Source organism: Temnothorax nylanderi, unplaced genomic scaffold (assembly GCF_030848795.1).
Source record: "Temnothorax nylanderi isolate EJ_2023f unplaced genomic scaffold, tnyl_v1.0 TNYL_tig0124_pilon, whole genome shotgun sequence".
In the NCBI taxonomy this organism is placed as follows: domain Eukaryota; kingdom Metazoa; phylum Arthropoda; class Insecta; order Hymenoptera; family Formicidae; genus Temnothorax; species Temnothorax nylanderi.
In genome coordinates this window covers 292,497-312,248 of record NW_027249186.1, presented here as the reverse complement: position 1 = coordinate 312,248, position 19,752 = coordinate 292,497, and the positions used below count along the sequence as shown (strand labels likewise).

The 19,752-nt window shown below is 35.1% G+C and overlaps 2 protein-coding genes across 9 annotated transcripts; one reads left to right on the top strand and one right to left on the bottom strand.

The window, feature by feature from the left end:
* Positions 1-1,399: 1,399 nt before the first annotated feature.
* On the top strand, positions 1,400-11,229 carry LOC139776633 (F-box/LRR-repeat protein 4-like). Of its 2 annotated transcripts, XR_011719129.1 has the most exons (9): positions 1,400-1,510; positions 3,387-3,620; positions 3,742-3,853; positions 3,945-4,395; positions 4,837-4,975; positions 5,065-5,416; positions 5,512-5,857; positions 6,001-6,423; positions 9,896-11,229. XR_011719129.1 is itself a non-coding variant. In XM_071713447.1 (8 exons), exons 2-8 carry the CDS (start codon positions 3,396-3,398, stop codon positions 6,329-6,331), a joined length of 1,956 nt encoding a protein of 651 aa, XP_071569548.1. In that variant the 5' UTR covers positions 1,400-1,510; positions 3,387-3,395; the 3' UTR covers positions 6,332-7,465. The 2 variants fall into 2 exon arrangements, 1 of the variants encoding a protein (XP_071569548.1); XM_071713447.1 differs by lacking the exon at positions 9,896-11,229 and having other exon boundaries at positions 6,001-7,465.
* On the bottom strand, positions 11,208-19,288 carry LOC139776629 (uncharacterized). Of its 7 annotated transcripts, none has more exons than XM_071713439.1 (21): positions 19,235-19,259; positions 18,771-18,820; positions 18,296-18,569; positions 18,059-18,191; positions 17,523-17,691; positions 16,802-17,048; positions 16,589-16,709; positions 16,363-16,500; positions 16,021-16,277; positions 15,687-15,807; positions 15,461-15,598; positions 15,198-15,377; positions 14,769-15,096; positions 14,174-14,281; positions 13,832-13,996; positions 13,276-13,482; positions 12,394-12,549; positions 12,120-12,296; positions 11,898-12,008; positions 11,549-11,791; positions 11,208-11,468 (listed from the first exon to the last, which is right to left on the bottom strand). In XM_071713439.1, exons 3-21 carry the CDS (start codon positions 18,433-18,435, stop codon positions 11,314-11,316), a joined length of 3,294 nt encoding a protein of 1,097 aa, XP_071569540.1. In that variant the 5' UTR covers positions 18,436-18,569; positions 18,771-18,820; positions 19,235-19,259; the 3' UTR covers positions 11,208-11,313. The 7 variants fall into 7 exon arrangements, 6 of the variants coding, with proteins under 6 accessions (XP_071569540.1, XP_071569539.1, XP_071569538.1 ...); XM_071713438.1 differs by having other exon boundaries at positions 18,771-18,840; positions 19,235-19,257; XM_071713437.1 differs by lacking the exon at positions 18,771-18,820 and having other exon boundaries at positions 18,296-18,558; positions 19,235-19,288.
* Between the last annotated feature and the right edge of the window lie 464 nt (positions 19,289-19,752).

Sequence of the window (19,752 nt, the reverse complement as noted above, 5' to 3'; positions counted from 1 at the left end):
CAGCGAAAATACTTGTGAGTTATAAAAGTTCTTTATATAGATCTAGCATCTGATTATTTAACTCCTTTCGGCAACTGCAAATTTTATACAAAATATTTCACCGGAAGAAATATTCACTATTGAGCAATAGATTCATAGCAGGCGTTGCGACCTTTTATCGATTTTCTTCTCAACGCTTATCATAACGAAACTTGATAACTGTTCTCGGGACTTCTTCGGCAATCGATGATGTTGATTTCAAACGTAATCAAGATGAGACCAAACGTAAGCTGCTATTTCGCTGTGTTCGCGAACTTAGTCATAACAAACCAAATAGCAACATTTACTTCGCCAGTGAATAATTAACAGTAAAGACTTTTTAATCGAACTTACTTTGACCAAAACCATACAATGATCGTACTGTTACAATAAAAAAAATTATAGTCAGTAGGGTCGATTAAAAAAGTTTTTACAGTCATAACGATTCCGAGAAGACAATAGATCTATCGTTTCCGCTCGCTGTTGCCAAGGGTTCAAAGTTTCTGGTATATTTTTTGTTCATTTCGAGTATAAAAAATCGCGGGACTTACTTACGTCGGTCAATCATCAGTCAATTAATTGTCGTCAGTCATTATACCTACTTTTGGTCGCGAACAGTCTCCTGAGAAGGAAGATCGTCACTCATGTTTTGTTTATCTTTAATTAATTACGGTTGAAATATCACAATGTTGCATGTCACATCTCAAGTAAGTACGTGGGCTTCAAGTGCTTCGTTGTATAATATAATATAAAATATATATATACACATATGTGATAACACGATAAAATTTTTATTGTGACATAATTTATGGAATTACGTTATATAAATTTTCTCAAAAACTAACATTTTAAAATATCTAAAAAACATGACATTATTTATAATCGTCAATAAATGATTGAAGGTATAAATTATTGTATATTGTTGAATTTATAGGCATCTGTTAAGTTATCGATACTTATTGTTAGTTGAGAATAAATCTTATATCACGATTTAAATCGTTTTGGATTCAAATTCTTGTGATGGATCAAGCTATATAATAAAGCGCTCGCGTATGAAAGATTCATTGAATTAATAAATTCAGCCTTTTGATGAATTGTCCTCGTGAGAAGAAGCGTTTGCGTCTAATATGCCAATGGAACATAAGGTACACCTACATGAAATGCCATACAAAAAATGACCATCGATATTCCCTCCACTTTGCCTCAATCCTGATTGGTCGAGTTAGCGATCCAGGGGATCGATCATGTATCTTTTTCCCTAGCGCGAAAACGTGAAAAGTGAAAAGTTTCACACCATTGAACTTAATGGCGAAAATTTTCCCTTTTTACCTTTCCGCCCTAGGGATCTAGTTACATGATCGTTACTCTGAAAGAAACTCATACTGCTCGCAGTCTAGTATCTGTGGTGCTCACCGACTGCGTGTTCCCACATGTTCTCTCTTTCTTGATTTTTCATTTTATACGGATAAATTAAATCTACTTCGCATAAACAGTGAGTATAAAAATCGATTAGCTTTTCCGATTAATCTTTAATTTAGCTTTCGTCAAATTTCCGTTAATTTCCTTTATTCGCTGTATTCGCTGTATTCATATATGTTCGACTTAATCGCTATTATGCATATCAATATATAAGATGGAAAATATATTATAAATAACATAAAAAATATACAGTCTTGAAAATATTAGTCACTTAGAAAACGTAAGTGCAGCAAACATGAGCAATTTTTGCAATTTTTTTTGTTTCTTTGTTACTAACGTGGTAAAAGAAAAGAACACGAAGCACGTGCTCACAATATATCAGATTTAGAAAAAAATTGTTTTCATATTTTATTTAAAAAACTTTAAGAAACTGTTTTTGTTTAAAATATTTAATTATTTAATAAGGACATACATATGTTGTTACAAATTAGTTTATATTTTCAAACACTAGCACATTATTACCTAACCTCAATTTCTTTTTTCACGAGACAGACTGCTTGTGCTATACTTATTGCTAGGGCACGTGGCATAGTAACACAGACAGTGCGCATATGCACTAGTGGCTCAGTTTCTTTCACAGACTTCTATATACCACTAGATTGCTCATTTCGCAGCCATTTTTGCTTCCAAGAATGGAGAAAGTCATTTAATATTTTTTATACTCACATATACAAATATATATAAATACATATGCAAACATATACAAATCACGCCTAACAAATATATAAACTAAACTTCTCGCACATTTTATATTTTCTTTTTTTCTCTACATCGTAAAAAGAAAAAAGGAAAGATGAGCCGTACAAGAAGTTCCGCTAAAAAGAACTATCTAAATGCTAAAATAGATCTATTATCTATTTTCAGAATAGAATCAATGCTTGAAAACTTGTTTTCCCTTGCACAATGTTTCATGCAGGAATAAGCAAATTTTGAACAAGTTGATTGATTATCTCTAAATACTCCATTATCATATATAATAATTATAAGAAATAATATGATAATTATACGACCGTTATATGATATACAATCAAATAGATTAAACTAAAATCGCAATTTAATAGGCCCGAGCTGGATCTTGGTAGTCAAATTATTATATATATATATATATATATATATACACACACACATATATTTTTTTCCGTGTATTTAGTTAGGTATGTGCGTTAAAGTTATGTGTATTACACATAACTTTTCCAATAATAAGTAAACTGCGCGACGACTAGATTTGTCAGACTTATAATTAACACAGTTCCCGTTGGAGCAAAATCTCCTCTCTCCCAGCAATTAAATCGATTTGATTTAATCGTTAAATAAAGAAATTATTGCAAAAAATATTACCTCAGCCAGAATTCGAACCTGGAACCTCCCACATTCCGTGAAGGGTGTCACGTACCAATTTGACATACTGAAGCATGTGGTAATATTTATCACAATAACCGGTTAACAGTAAATTGAACGTCTTTTTCAGGTTATGTAAATAAACAATAATTATAATTATAAATCGAAATTATATCTTTACTTCCTTCTCAATAGAAATAAAAATATACAAAATTGATTCACTAATCTCAAGAAGCATTATTGAAAATTGTTAATTACAGTTATTTGATAAAATTAATTTTGATTGCACTAGACGCGCTAATTACCGTTCGGCTAAAAGCTAAATAGAGTTTGTATGCTGTATTTTAATAAACGGACAAAAGTGTGCTACTTTTGAATGTCAATACTAATAATGTAAAAGCAAGCAAGACAAATTTATACTATATAATGTTTAAAGATTATATATATTATATAATTATAATAAATGTAAAGTATTATAATGCAGCATTTTAGCGTTTTTATGCCAAAAAAGAGCAAGGATTATAACCTTCATATCTTTTATCTGCTTTCAGAGAAAGACTATGACATTCCATTATCCATTTGAGAGTGAGAGTTTGAGTAAATATCCCTATATCGGCAGGGTCTCAAACGAAGAGGAAAATCCTGTTGACTTTATCTATCAATTTGTAAAGCATTATAAAAATAATTGTATTAATAATCTCACCACACTTGATACTTTAGGTTACATATGTGGGGCACCTACCAAATTTCCAAAATATGGAGATTTTTCAGAAACACTTATTATGGTATGCGTATATTTTTATGGTACGCGGGATTATTGTCCTGTAGAAGTAATCACAGTTTAACATTATGCTACAAGATTTTGTACTATTTGACACATTTTGACATTTCAATATTTTAATACAGAGAACTTATGATTTCGATATCTCATTATTTTCTTCATGGCCTGCAAACATTGAACTACTTAATAAAAGTATACCATGGCATGAAAAAGATATCAAACACATCAATCATCTGGGTATGTAATATTTTAATTGATAAATAAAATATTATTAAAGAAGAAACGTTTTCATTGGGAAGAAATTATAATTATACTTTCTATTTTATAGAAATCGAGTTTCATGAAGCTGTATATCCAATCAGAGTCTCTATATACGAAGTATATAATCCTGGAAACATAATTAAAATTTGGGCTCAAGATTCTTCAAATGATCGGTGGATTTTATTGTGGGATGGATTGCCTCAGATTGTGCCTCCGATATCAAGACTATTTTCCCCACCCTTACAGCTGTGTAACTTTAAAACCAACAAACTCAAATTAGAATTTAAGCACAGTATATTAGACTACACAAAGCTAGACGCTGTGATGCTTATCGGAACGTCAGAATTGATCCTTCCCAGAAATCCTGAAGAGAGTTTAACTGATCTATTAAAGAGACTTAACTGCATGTATTCTCACCATGAGGATGTCCATAATCTAACAGCAAATTACGAAAAAGCACATTTGGATATTGACTATCTTCAAAAGAATTTTCCTGAACATTGTATTATTTGTAAAAGGTATTACATTTGTCAACATTAAGTAGGTAGCAAAACGTGAGTGTGCAAATCATTGCTGGAAACAGTTTATGTATTGTTGCCACAAACATTGCGTAAACACGAATGAAATCGTAGCTCTATAGAATTCATATTTATGGTGCTTTGCAGCAAAAATGTGTTGTTTCCATCAATAATATTTAAACTATATAGCCAATGGAGCTTCCGGGCGTAAACTGTTGCTACCAAAATGTAACAAATGATGAATAGACCATTGCTTGAAACAAATTCAATACTGTTGCTGAGCATTTACAGACGCAGCTTTACATGTTGTTTGTACAAACATTCGTCACGAATTTACGCACATATTTCGTAAATATAACTGACGTTTTGCTATCTGGGAATATTCAATCTTTCTTTATTCTGTTAATAATAAAAATAAATTTGTTCCGACATTATTTGCAGCGATGTAAAAAACAGTTTTCATAAGAATAATTTCGGGAATGAAAAGACATCTGTACTTCTTAGGAAGGTAATCCCTGATTATATGAATCGTATAGATGAATCCAAAGAGCCAATACCTGACAGTTTTTCTGCGCTTTCTGTAAAGTATTCTAAGAAGTCTATTTCTCATAATAATATTTGTTTCAATGTTATCTCGTGTACTAAAGTTTTGTGTTTTATCTTTCGCAGGATGAAGTAATTCTAGAAGTATTAAAGCACTTAGACTTGAAGACGTTATGCATCATGAACCAAGTAAATAAGCGCTTCAATGATTTAACACGGGACCCTCTACTATATACACGTTTGAACATGCGAAATATCTGTTGTCCTACTTATTTTTATAATATACTTTGCTACTTTACACCTAGATGTAAATATTTGCAACAATTAGATCTTACATTATGCAACTTTTCTTCTTCGCATTTTGTGCAATTTCTTGAGAATTGCGGCAGGCATTTAGTGCTCTTACAATTCACTGAATGCAGATCTGTCGACAATGATGTCCTATTCAAAATTTCAGAGATATGCAAAAATTTGAAAGGTATATATATATATATATATATATATATATATAAAGATTATACAAATATAAAATTATTGTTAAGTTGCATGTATGACTAATACATATTTTTTTAGAGTTGTATCTGACGGGATATTTTGATAATAAAGGACTTTCATGTCTCGAAAATCTAGAGAGCCTGGAAAAGTTGGGACTTGATAAAACAAAAATAGAAGCTCAATGTCTTTGCAAAATACTGCAAAAAAATAAACGGATGCGTGAATTATATTTGCACTGTGACTTTAAGGGGATTTACAGTAAGGAGGGGTGCCCACTCGACACTGTTGCAATAGAGTTAGGAAATTCGTGTCGGGACTTGCAAATAATAAATTTATATGAAGCAGGTCCTTTTACATCGAAGGGTATTAATGCCCTTGCTGACTGTAAGAATTTACGAACAGTGATACTTGGTGGGGAAGAAATGTATGTGCTACATTTTCTTTCGAAATATATATATTATGTATTCTTTATTAAAAGTTATTTCTCTTGCAAGATTCTTGAAGAAGTTACTTCGATTTTATTTTTGTGATTGAAGTTCTGTAATAATTATATGGTTCTTGTTACAGATTCGACTTTGATGATAGCTTGAGCAGATTGCTTTCCTCCTGTCAACTGCTGGAAGAAATATGGTTGTATATTATTGTCATCACTGATCGCCATGTGAAATCACTAGCGGAGTGCAAAAACTTGAAACGTTTATATCTGGCAGACGTGGAATTTGTAACACCTGAAAATGTTTGCATTATTCTCGAGCAATGTCCTAAATTGCAACGGTTTCAGCTCAATTGCCACAATATTAGCCCCTACTTGATTAGCCAGTGGAAGAAAAGTCATCCACATGTGTTTTACAAGGAAGGAGGAATATATGAGGAGTATATAAATGAGGAGTATATGTGAATATTTCTATCGAGAATTTGATTCAAAACCATAGAAACTTATTTATACTATCGGGATAAGTGTCAGTTCAACAAAGTACAACTGATTTGAGAGTAAGTGTGTTTAAATCCTTACTAAAATACAGTACAAATGTCATTACCAAATAAAATAAACAGAAACTTATAGATTATTCTTCGAAATTCGACATAAAAACCCATAAAAAACGGATGATTCAAAATGATACAAATTATTAAAATCTGGTCAGTAAGTTTCTTCTTATAATTTATTAATACCAGATTATTCTGACTGTTTGATTGAATCTGTTTATATCTAATAGGTAGTTTCTTTTTTGATTATTCTGGCTAGACCAACGAAATGTCATGAAGTCTTTAGATACATGCAAACATACATACATACATACATACATACATATATACATACGGACATTTTATAAAATTACGATTTTCCGACGTTTTAGAACATTCTGAACACATTGGCATAAAAAACTAGAAAAACAATTTTTTCTTCAGTCTTTTCTACCTCTATTTCATATGTAATTCTTTAAAATTTGGTTGATTAAACTTAGGTTTATATGCGATCAAAGGTCCATATACGAAGTTTATGAAAGTGCTAATTTAGCGAATTTTGTATTATCGTCTTTTGTCAATTTCGTATATCTGGCATATTATTATTACATAATTTCAATTTTATTACACTGAGAAAAAAAGAGCTGTTGCTTCAATTAAAGTGCTATCACGGGGTGCCAGAAACATAAGTAGTTTATTCAATTGTATTATTATTAGACCCAATATCTGGATTATTAAATCAATAATTTAATTATTGGTTTAATAATCCAGATATCGCGTCTAATTATAATACAATTGATTAATTACGTATGTTTTTGGCACCCCGTGATAGCATTTTAATTGAAGCAACAGCTCTTTTTTCTCAGTGTATAATTTCTCTTACAATTTTTTATTGAAATAATTTCATTATAATTGATATTACATATAATTAAGTCATTGTACACATACACACATATTTTTAATATACTTTAGAACTACACATTATATAATAAATAAAAAAGTTATTACATATAATTAGTAATATGACAATTAAATAATGTAATATTATATAATATTACGTATAACTATATATATTCAGGATTTATAATTCAAATTTTTGACATACATAATCTATATGTATATATGTATAATTAACACATTATATTTTCAAATTATAATCCTTCCGTGTTTCTAGTCTCTACCCACCCGAACTTCTCAATGTATTTGACCTACCTATTCATATTTCTACCTATCCATATCCTATTTACCTAACGCGTCATATATTCCTACCTACCCTATACCCGTATTCATTAGTTTATTTATTAGTTTATTTAATTTATTGTTTAATCTATTAGTATTAAATAGTCGCAACCGCGAGTACCCGAGATTAGGGAAGTACATATTAAAAATTTCAATAATTTAAAAGATTTTAAGTTTGCGGCTAAGATTATAAACTGAAGACGTCATCACTTTTCTGTCTCCGCGATTACATGCACATACATATATGTGCAAGAAATATTATTTTACCTGTATGTATGTATTACGTTACATTTTGGTGGTGTTGGACACCAACCTACCTTGTGTAGATCCTCTTTTTCTTATTTCTCCTGGGCAGTTTAACCTTACCCTTTTCTGGCCAAATCCATTCTAGCGGCAAAGCCAGAGACAGGAAGGAGAGATACTCCTTCTATTGCCGGCTGATTACAGCTGGCAGATAAACGCAATAATTTTACGCTCTTTCCCGAAACAGGACCGCGTCGCGAAGGACCATTCATATATAGCAATTAAATTAATTAATTATTGAATTACTAACGTCTATATATATATATATATATATATATATATATATATATATATATATAAATATAAAATCTACTTACTATCTTATATAATATATATTCTAATTTACATACGTGATAATTTCTTCGATTATGAACAAAAAAGATATTAATTAGTCAGAAGCTCTTAATTTAAAAAAAAGCTTTTAATCAACCGCGTATAATTCAAACTGTACTCGCGAATAACAGGAATTTTACTTTAAATGTAGATAGTACAAGCATGCAGAACTTTAATAAAAATGCGAAATAAATGAGTAACAATTGATAAACGATTTAGAAAATCTAAGGCCCATATTTTCGATTTATCGTTTCGAATATCGAGTCTCGCCTCAAGCAGGTGAGAAATAAAGAATTAATGACGTGAGATCCGAAAGGAATAATAAATTTCCCACATAATATTGCTAATATTTCGTGCACTTGAACGAACATAATTTAAATTTCGATAGCTACATCTCGTACTATATATTACATAGGTATATCCTTCCAAAATTATCTTATGGTGTATTAAAAATAAATATTATATTTCTCAAATACAAAAATTTAAAGTAATGCGAAATTGATCGAGTTTAAAAAGTAATCGCTACAAAAAATTTTTCTGTTTCACGAGATGACATTTACCTATCACTTTAAAGTCGTATAAAGGCAGTTATCAATACATATGGGCAGACTGTAAAAGTTTAGGCTATATAATCGGCACGTTATAAAAACAAATAATTTTAATTAATGATCGTGAACACAAACACAATTTTTTTTAACAAATTACATGGAATATGTCAAATAGATTATACTAAATGACTATAAAATATTGCAAGACATTTTTTTTATTTTTATTGGTAGTATTATATATTGCGTTTTTGCACCAATTTGTTTATAATTTAATCCTGAATGACATTTCGGAAAAGGGAAAATAGGAGAATAAAACTAAGTGTTTGTTACTCAGTAACAAATTGCCTATTTTGTTCTATTATTGCAATACCGTAAATATACATATATAGTTGTATTTATTTATTTACCTATTTATATTTTATATATTTCTTTTTTGTTTAATTTTACATATAACTATTTAATTTATTCTACGAAGGCATATATAATAGATGGATTTATCCAGGATTAAATATTAAATCCTAATATGTTACAGTCAATCTATTTTAAGGTAGTGAATCTATGCAATATATTGTAGTATATGTAATAATTTATTATTGTAATTTGACAAAAGCGTCTCTGCAATATATTTAATGTAATTGTAGATCCGTTAGATCCATTACCTCAATTATAAAAATTTATTCATCACTCACCGACCGATGCGCAACAGCGGAGTTATTCTGCAACGTCGCTACGATGATTATGTAACAAGCAAATATAAAATCCAAATTAAAACATTGCAAAAAAGAAACAGTCACTTTTTCAAAAAATAATTACTGAACACTGAACTCTGTATTCTAGTTTATTAAGCAAATATTTTACGAAATAATTACGAAGTAATAATAACGAAGAAATAATAACAAAGTAATTGTTTGAGAATACTCTAATATTTATTGGATAAGCTTCTATTATAGGATTTCAAAAATAAAAATATTTTTCTAATTCTTATTTTCTGAATAATTATTTAGTTAAAAAATGGACGACTTCCGCAACAAGATATAATATAAAATATGTATATAAATCAATTATATTTACCGCAGGTTGCTCCGCCGGCGCCTGATGCCCTCTCTCTGGCCACCTCCTCCTCTCAGGCTGCTCGGGTTATCAGCTCAGGCAGCTCGATCCGCTGGCCTCCGCAGGTCCTTGGCACAACACTCGCGAAACCGCGGGCAATTACAATCGCGCGATAATTGCACGGCACCCCCGCGACGCGACACGCGACACGACGAACCGCTTATACGATCGACGTCGATTTTTGTGTTAATTATAGTGCAATGGGTACCTTTAACTTCCCCGTCGTCAGGGTGCTGAACCCCTCAGAGTACTAATGCCTCTCCACCATCTGCAAGGTCGTACCCGTTGGGAGAGGATTATTAGCAAAAAAAAAAACTGTAATCAATTTTGTGTAATTTCACACGAAAAGTGAGTACCGGACGCATGTTTAAGTAAGGCACCATACTGTTAAAAGATAATTATCGCCCGTAAATACATCGATCGAAAGACACAATTTGGCGCGACACTTGTACGGCACTCCCGAATTCACGGTGTGAAACCTGAGTTTCGCCTATCTTATTATCCAAGTTTATTCTTCTATTAACTTTTGTTATCTTCTAGCGTCTCTCTACAGATGCATAATTAAATTCTTGCTATTTTCTAATTATAATCTAAGACATTTTAAAATTATAGTATTCTATTAATCTATTATTAATATTGTTATTAATTATGTTTTTCTGAATAATTTATGCTAACATAAAAAATGCAACACAAAAATCGAATGTAAATCTAACCTTTTAATAAAACTTTGAACACAATAACGAACCTTAAATCTTTGCACAATTGTGGACATAAAAGTTGGAAAGAAGAAAAACGCGTTGATTTATTTTAAAAATATTTAATAATAAACATTGACGATATACAGAGAAAATACGTACGCCATAAAAAGTCGCTATGAGATTAATAAGAACCTAACTGCAGGTCCACACTTTTACAAAATAACATCAAATCAGACAATGATAAAGGTGTCACGTGTCACACCTTATGTTCCTATAAATATTTCGTAAATAAAGTTCATCGAACATATACCATAAAAAGACCCTTTTAAAAAAGTTAAGAAAAGGGCGCCAAGTGTTCGCGCCCTATTGTGCGTAGCTATTGCGAGATCGAAACATTATGTTTTAATCTATTTTTGCTATAAAAATAGTGATATCAGACATTGTGCCAAGTGAGCGTGAATTTATACATATAAAATTTTATCCTTTCTCACATAAATATTGTATAATTTAATTCTTCTATCGTACTTAATAGAATAATAAAATATTTAATGTAAAAGAATTTGTTAATGAGCACGAAAAATTATGTTTACCATGATATTTAATTTTTTCTTATTATATTATGCCTATTAAAATAACAGAATACTTTATCAAAAAAAAATTGGCGTCCGACTCGGAATATTGTCTTATCATCCAGCCATTAGCGGCGGCTGCTTAACCTCGTCATAGATGTGCTCGACTCTTTTGTCGTTCATGCCGCTTATCACGTTGTGATACACATTCAAGTTTGGATTTCTTACATGGTCGTCCTTCTTCTGCAGGTAGTATCGCTGACCGAACGTTCCTGAGTAGTAACATCTATATAAGTTGATGTAATTGTCGCGCAAAATTGTCTTTATTTTGTCGTTAATAAACATGTCGTACCTCTGGAATCGTCTTCGTCGGTACAGCTACTTATGTCGAATTTATCCTTCTCAGACTTAGCCGTGTATTGCACTTGAGCTATCTCGTTCTTGACACCAGCCATTCTGCGACGACGATACATCCATGCAGCTAACAAAGCGCCAATTATAACAATAATCGCAAATACGCCTCCGATATACTCATATATTCCGTCATCTTTCTCTTGGATATTACGGGAGAACAGTTGTTGGTCGCAATTCTCACCTACAGAATAATTTCTCAGTCACATTAAATCACTGTACGATTCCGAAAAAACCTCAATTCTTCATGCAGAATTATTATTATTATTTTTTAAATGTACTCTAAGTACCTGTATACCCTTGCCTGCAAATACAACCCTCGACTAAATGGCACCTGAAGAATTCGTTTTTACATTCGCAAATCTCCAAACAATGGTGACCGTAGTACCCCTCGGGACAAACTGCAATCGGCAAGCGTTGCGTTTAAATATAATTTATCAATATGTAACATAGTTTGGTACATCATTCCTTTCTGGTACTAACAGTCTACAGCTTTCGGTAGCTAAACCTACTTTCGGTACACATGGTCCCGGTCCATCCCGGCGGACATTGACAATGGCCATCCTTAAGCCTGCATTTACCGTCGTTCTGACACTTGCAATGCTGTGTACAATTAACGCCGTAAGTGCCCTCCGCGCAGGGTGTTTGACAGTACTCGCCTTGCCAGCCAGGTCGACATTGGCATACACCTGATTAGAAAATACACCTCGGTATAATAAAAAGAATTAGAGTAGACGCATTTAGACGAATATCTCAGGAAGATTCTCTTGCGAGCTCTCAACTTGCCTGTTACGTGATGACATTCCCCGCCGTTCTTACAGTGACAATGATTCGAACAATTTAGCCCGTAACGATTGAGCGGACACGGATGTTCGCAGGTGAGACCCAGGTATCCCTTACGGCAAACGTACTGGCCGGTAACGTGATTGCAAGTCATATTTTCTAAGGAAAAAATGATGATACTTAAGAATTTACCGCGATAACATAGAAAAGTTTCCTATAAATAAAACTTTATATATCGCCTGTTGATTTTTATAGTAACACATTCGTTATAACTATTATTAAACCTTTCACCACTTTTGCTTTAACCCGCACGAATGTAAAATAAATAATCTAATAATCAATAAAATCATTCTGTGCTTGAAGAGTAAAATGAATTATTATATGCATACTATTTGCGTCAACGTTTGCGCAAGTATCAAACTATTTATTCTTAGCTTCGAAGCTGTACATAATAGAAAAAAAACCCACATCCAAGCATGTTATCTATATCTCCGGATGTACAATGCCATCACAAGCAGAAGAATTGATCTTACAATTTAATCCAATTTCTTCTCTTTTATTTCTTTCTGATTGTAATATATCAAAATGTATGTCGCGACAGATGGGCAAACTTACGTAAAGATATGTTTCTTGAGAGAGACTGACCGATTATGCATCGGAAAAATAGGAACTTATTGAGATGTAAGATATGTATGTTGTAAGAATAACATTGCATTCAGGATTAAGATATTAAACATAACGCAATTTGCCACAAGGTGTGATAATACATTTATCTTATGTTGCCTACGAAACACAATTAATCGGTTCAAAAAACATGCGAATGAAATGTGTTACACTCAAACGATGTCATGCGTTTAAATCTTGGATATTGGATCTTCGCTTTACCGTTCATTTTCTCCGGGCACTTTTCTCTGCATCCCAGCCCGTACCATCCTTCCTTGCAGGGTTGCGAGCAATCAAAGCCCTCCCAGCCCTTGGCGCAGACGCAACTTCCGGTGGTAGGATCACACGAACTGTTGTGCATGCATTCGCAATGCAAATGACAATCCTCGCCGTAAAGACCTTCCGGACACTTTGTTTCGCATCGTATTCCTGTTTCAACGTTAAAGCAAAATCCATCTCGAGAAACGGCTCTATGCTGCATGACTACCATTAAGAACCGTTCTTCATACGCTATCGCTTCTCTTTACTCTTTATATTACAATACCATTATTCAATTGACAATATATGCGATACAGCTATACACAAGAAAAACAAAAAAGTCAAAATACTATCAATTTAACTCTCTATTCTCCTTGAGTACGTTTTTGAATAATCTTGTTCACGATCGCTTTAACAATAATTTTTCTATTGATTCAACAATGACGTAACATGTTGATTTTCTCGACGAAAAAAATTTTTGATTGACGACTAAATTGGTGCGAAAATTAATTCAACAAACCTCGCCATTCCGGCTTGCAGTTGCAATACCCGGTAGTGGAATCACAATCTACGGTGTTCTCTTCGGCACAGTTGCATCTCTGATTACATCCGTTTCCATAGAAGCCCTTTCTACAACGATCCTGACACAGTGTGCCGGTGAAACCAGCCGCACACGTGCACGTGCCTGCGTTTGTTTAGATTTAAGATAACATGTATTCTGTGCAAGTAGTAAGAAAGAATTTAAAGGTAGGAATTCGTCGCGTATTTCTTTGTATGTTCCTTTTTAACGATATCGATGTAAAATTTTACTACCTTTATCGCGAAGAATCGAACCGGAATAGTCGCTACTTGATTGCCTTACCATTTTGCGGGTGGCAGGCTGCATTATTATAGCAGTTGCATTTGTCTTTGCAATCCTCGCCATAGAATTTGTCATCGCACGGACGGTCGCACAAGATACCGACCCATCCTGGTAAAATGACGAAGAGATACGTGAAATTTGTGTCGTACTTAGCGATGTAGAATATCTTCATCGGAAAAACGTTTATTAGCGAGACTTTAATAAATAATTCTATACTAAGTAACTATAAGTATTACTAGATAATCCTCTACTAACAAAGTAAAGTATGGTAAGTTCTACAGATGAGCAATGAAAGTTGTTGACGTGTACGAAAAATATCAAACAAAGCTGTCTAATACTATGCAAAATGTTACGCAGAATAATTGTGAAATAATATTGATAAGATACTTCAGGAGACAATAAATAAAAATAAGAATAACCAAACATTTAAACCCAAAAGTTTCACCCTGTTACTAACATTGACTTCTTCTGTTACTAACATTTTCTTCTGTGACTAATTTATTTCTGTAACTAATAGGTGCATCTAAAAGATTTTCTCTAGACGATCAGTTTATAATTACAAACCATCGAGTGTGATCATTCAAGTTACGCTTACCAGCCGTGCAATTGCAGCTTCCGTTCTCAGGCGAGCAGCTGGCTCCGTTCTCGCAGGCGCACTTCTGCGCGCAATCCTCCCCGAACGTATTCGCGGGGCACAGATCGCTGCAATCCTTTCCGCGATATCCGTCCGCGCAGAGGCAAGTGCCGTCGATGGGCGAGCACTGCGCGTTGTTCTTGCAGGTGCAATGATTTTGACAACCCTTGCCGAAAGTATAGAAGGGACACGGCCTGTCACAGGTTTTGCCGTCCCATCCCGTTTTGCAGGAACATTGTCCAGTCCACGGATGACATTGCTCCGTATTGCTTTTCTCACATTCGCAAACCTGTGAATTAAGTTTAATTTACAATTGGTGCGAGACATCGTAAAAGTTTTTAAGAGCAACTTTTTAATTGTAACTTTTTAATTGTGCATATGAGGACTCACTTTTGTACAGTTGGAACCGTACAAACCGTCCTCGCAGGCTCGTTGGCTGCACGTTTCACCCATCCAATCTGCACCGCATACACAGGTACCGTTACTAGGATTGCACGTAGCATTATTTTCGCAGGTGCAATTGTTCGTGCAGTACAGTCCAAACGTGCCCTCGGGACAGATCTTCAAACACTGTTGATGAAAAAATATGATAAATTATTTTGATTTAAAAAATGCATTAATATAATTAGTCAGAATAATCATCGTTGACGTACTTTATCGCCATAGAAGCCCGGCTTGCATTGACACTCGCCCGTAACATGATTGCAGCCGGCTTCGTTATAGCAGTCGCAGGTCCGACTACAATTCTTACCCCAAAAACCCTCCAGACACCGATTCGCACAGACTGAACCCTGTGACAAATATTGCATTTGTAAATGTAGAATTTACGTGTGCGCCGCGAGATACACTTCGTATTCGATTGCGCAAATACTCGCGTACCATCCAGCCGGATGTGCAGTTGCATTCACCAGTCACGGGGTTACAGGATCCACTGTTCTGACAACGGCACTCTGACTTGCATTCCTTGCCATATGTGCCCATCGGACACAAATCGCCGCATCTGCCCAACACAACAGCGATCACAGTGATCGACACGAGTCTCGTTACATCTGGCTACGTCTAGCTATTATTTTTTTAGAACAAAACTCTTCGAGAGAAACTTTCTTGAAAAATGCGCGCAAAAGATGTGGAGATATTTCATTTCTGAGTGGTAATGTAAACAATATTCCTCGATAATTAATTACGGTGGTCTACAACGAAATTTGCAACTCACAGTGGTCCGGTGTAACCGGGGGCGCAATGACATTCGCCGGAGATATGATGGCATCTTCCACCGTTTCTGCAACGGCACTCCTCGGCGCAGTTTTGCCCGTAGCGATTAGAAGGACACTTTTGATCGCAGGACACGCCGGTCCAGCCTCTGGTACACTTGCACTTGCCGTCGAATGGGTCGCACGTGGCATTATTTTCACATGTGCAATTGTTCGTGCAGTACAGTCCAAACGTGCCCTCAGGACAGATCTTCAGACACTTTTGATGAAAAAATATGATATTAATTATTTTGATTTAAAAAATGCATTAATATAATTAGTCAGAATAATCATCGTTGACGTACTTTATCGCCATAGAAGCCCGGCTTGCATTGACACTCGCCCGTAACATGATTGCAGCCGGCTTCGTTATAGCAGTCGCAGGTCCGACTACAGTTCTTACCCCAAAAACCCTCCAGACACCGATTCGCACAGACTGAACCCTGTGACAAATATTGCATTTGTAAATGTAGAATTTACGTGTGCGCCGCGGGATACACTTCGTATTCGATTGCGCAAATACTCGCGTACCATCCAGCCGGATGTGCAGTTGCATTCACCAGTCACGGGGTTACAGGATCCACTGTTCTGACAACGGCACTCTGACTTGCATTCCTTGCCATATGTGCCCATCGGACACAAATCGCCGCATCTGCCCAACACAACAGCGATCACATCAGTGATCGACACGAGTCTCGTTACATCTGGCTATTACGGTGGTCTACAACGAAATTTGCAACTCACAGTGGTCCGGTGTAACCGGGGGCGCAATGACATTCGCCGGAGATATGATGACATCTTCCACCGTTTCTGCAACGGCATTCCTCGGCGCAGTTTTGCCCGTAGCGATTAGAAGGACACTTTTGATCGCAGGACACGCCGGTCCAGCCTCTGGTACACTTGCACTTGCCGTCGAATGGGTCGCACGTGGCACCGTTCTGGCACTTACAATCCATCTTGCAATTTCTGCCCCATTTACCCGAAGAGCACTCTGTTCATATGAAAGTTAAAATTAACCTCCTGTACACGCCGTTTAAATAAACTGATATCTTCGGTAGCGCAGGAAGTCACCATGTATTTCTTTCATCAGTTTTTAAAAATAATTATATGAGACATAAATATTCCAGGAAAACCCGTCAACGTAACTTCTTAAACACAATAAAAATGTATTTACGCTAAGTATTCGTGATTTGCGATTACGTATTTTTAAATTCCTTTCGTTAACGCAAAGTGTCATTATTACAAAATTATAACATACAACATATTTAGTAATATTCTCGTTATTTCACGTTCACTATCTCTCTACGTGTTACTCTAACACGTTGTTATTCATGTCGAATGTCGGACTGTTGCATCGCAAATGAAAGTACGTGCACTATAATAAAAGAGTATTCGTTTCGCCAGGTATGCCGAAATGCATATCCCGCCGTTGTTATTATTATTATAAAAATAAGGTTGCTCTCACTGGTATCACATAACGAGCCGCGGTATCCCGACTCGCATTCGCAGACATCAGGCGCAATACAGGTACCGTAGAGACAACCCTCGGAGCACACTGGAATGCAGCGATTGCCTTTCGTGGTCTCCGTGTAGCCTTTGCAGCATTCTTTTATTGGCCTTTGTTTCGTCACATTCTGCAAGAAACACGTAATTACGGAAATATTTATTAGATGGCTCCTAATAGCATATTTACTTACTTTTTACACATATTTATTTAGAATTAGATATTTTTTTGTTTAATTAAAATAAAAATATCTAATTCTAAATAAATATGTGTAAAAAGTAAGTAAATATGCTATTAGAAGCCACCTAATAAATATTTTTATGGATTACAATGTTTTCTTTCTCATTGTCAGTACACCGATAATCGTTTCTCCGCAGCTTTTTCGTCTGAGCTTGCTATCGCTCCGCGACAGTAATTAAGCACAAAACACAAATCTATATCAGACCTTTCCACAAAATATAAGAAAGTACTTCGTAGATGCGGATTAGATAACCGACCTGGATCTTGTAGACTGTCTCGTACTTGATTTCGTACGTGGTACACCATCTTGGTATGATTAAAATAAAACACGCTTTGCTGTCCCTCACGGTGTAAGGTTTTCTCTCGGACACTCTCACCGTTATCGTATACCTGAAATGACACTCGCTCTCATAAATTTCACCGACGATAACGCTGTTTAACTAGCGAACAAATTCGCGAACAAACTATTAAAATCTCGATTCCCGACTGCTTACGTTTCCTGCCGAGTGCATACGTTCGGTTCCTCGAGGCTTGCTCCTGTCGAGACTATCACGGTGGCGGCCACGATCAGCCACCACGCTGCAGACTCCATTCCGGCTGATCCAGACAAGTTTGAACTTCGTGAGCGAAACATCGCTATCGTCTTTCCATTACGTTATTGTTAGCTTCGATCGTGATTAATCTCTTACGTTTCTGCACGGCACGCCGGATCGTATCCATTCGCTCGAAAAGCAGAACGATCGACCCGTCTACGGATCTGAGAGTAAGCTGTGTCAAGTTGACGCTTTAACGTGTGTCACAATCCATGTAGCAAACTGACGTTATTTATTGTCACTTTAATGTCAAAATGACGTTTTGACGTCAAAATAATTATTAAATAACGTTACAATAACGTCAACATGCTACCTGAAAGCGGCGCGATTTATTTCCCGAATTACGAACGACTGCAAAATGCGCAGAAGCATGTACCTCGCACACCGGATACACGATTACTAGCACGTCGGCAATGCCGGACCAAACTGTGGACCAAGAAGCACGCCTACAATACAGTGCATTATATCAGTATACAGTGCCTATACACAACTTGTGTTTCCTGCGATCGTCTTACATCGATCGTCTTACATTCGACTTTGGACTTCAGATAAGCGCCACGAAGAAGGATGATCATAATTTCTTTCAAGCATTTCCGGTCATAATGTCCGTCACGAACAAATATGTTCGTTAATATAAATATTAGGGGTGACGAGCTAAGCTATAATATTTTCTCTATAATATCAAGGGACGATAAGATGGTAACCGATATCGTTCGCGCGGCGCGTGAGAAAGGAAGAAGCATTCGCGACAACAAAATTTAAATAAGATTTAGAATTTAGGGGTAGACCGAGTGGTGAAAGTGTCCCGGAAATCGCTAACGTTTATACATTTTCGTTTACCGTAATTTAGACTGCTCGCGTCGACTGACCGATGATCGACTGACAACTGCCCGACGAATGAATCATGAAAGTTCCGGGGTTTTTTGTGCGATAAACAAAGAATATGCCAGACACTTCGGGCACTCGGCGGAAGTGAAACAGCGAGCGGAAATGATATATTTATCATTTATTATCATTAACTGGCTTAGCGGAATTGTTAAATTGTGACTGGATTTTTCGATGCCCTGCTAGTGAGATAGCGGCTTCCGTTTAGTCCAGTTTTAATTGCGAGCTTGAAATCAACTCGCGTCTCCAAACATCAATTGTCGAAGAAGTTTTGCTGAAGAAGCTGCGAGAACGGCTGAAGCTCATTGTGACATGTATAAACATATAGAGAAAGGAATTGATAAAAATGTCGCGGCGTCTGTGATGAGTGTGATTTTTAAAGTTATTGCATTCTCAAACAATAATAACATTTAAATTTGCATAATAATAATTAAATATTAATCATTGAGGAAATATTATATTTTGTGGAGTTC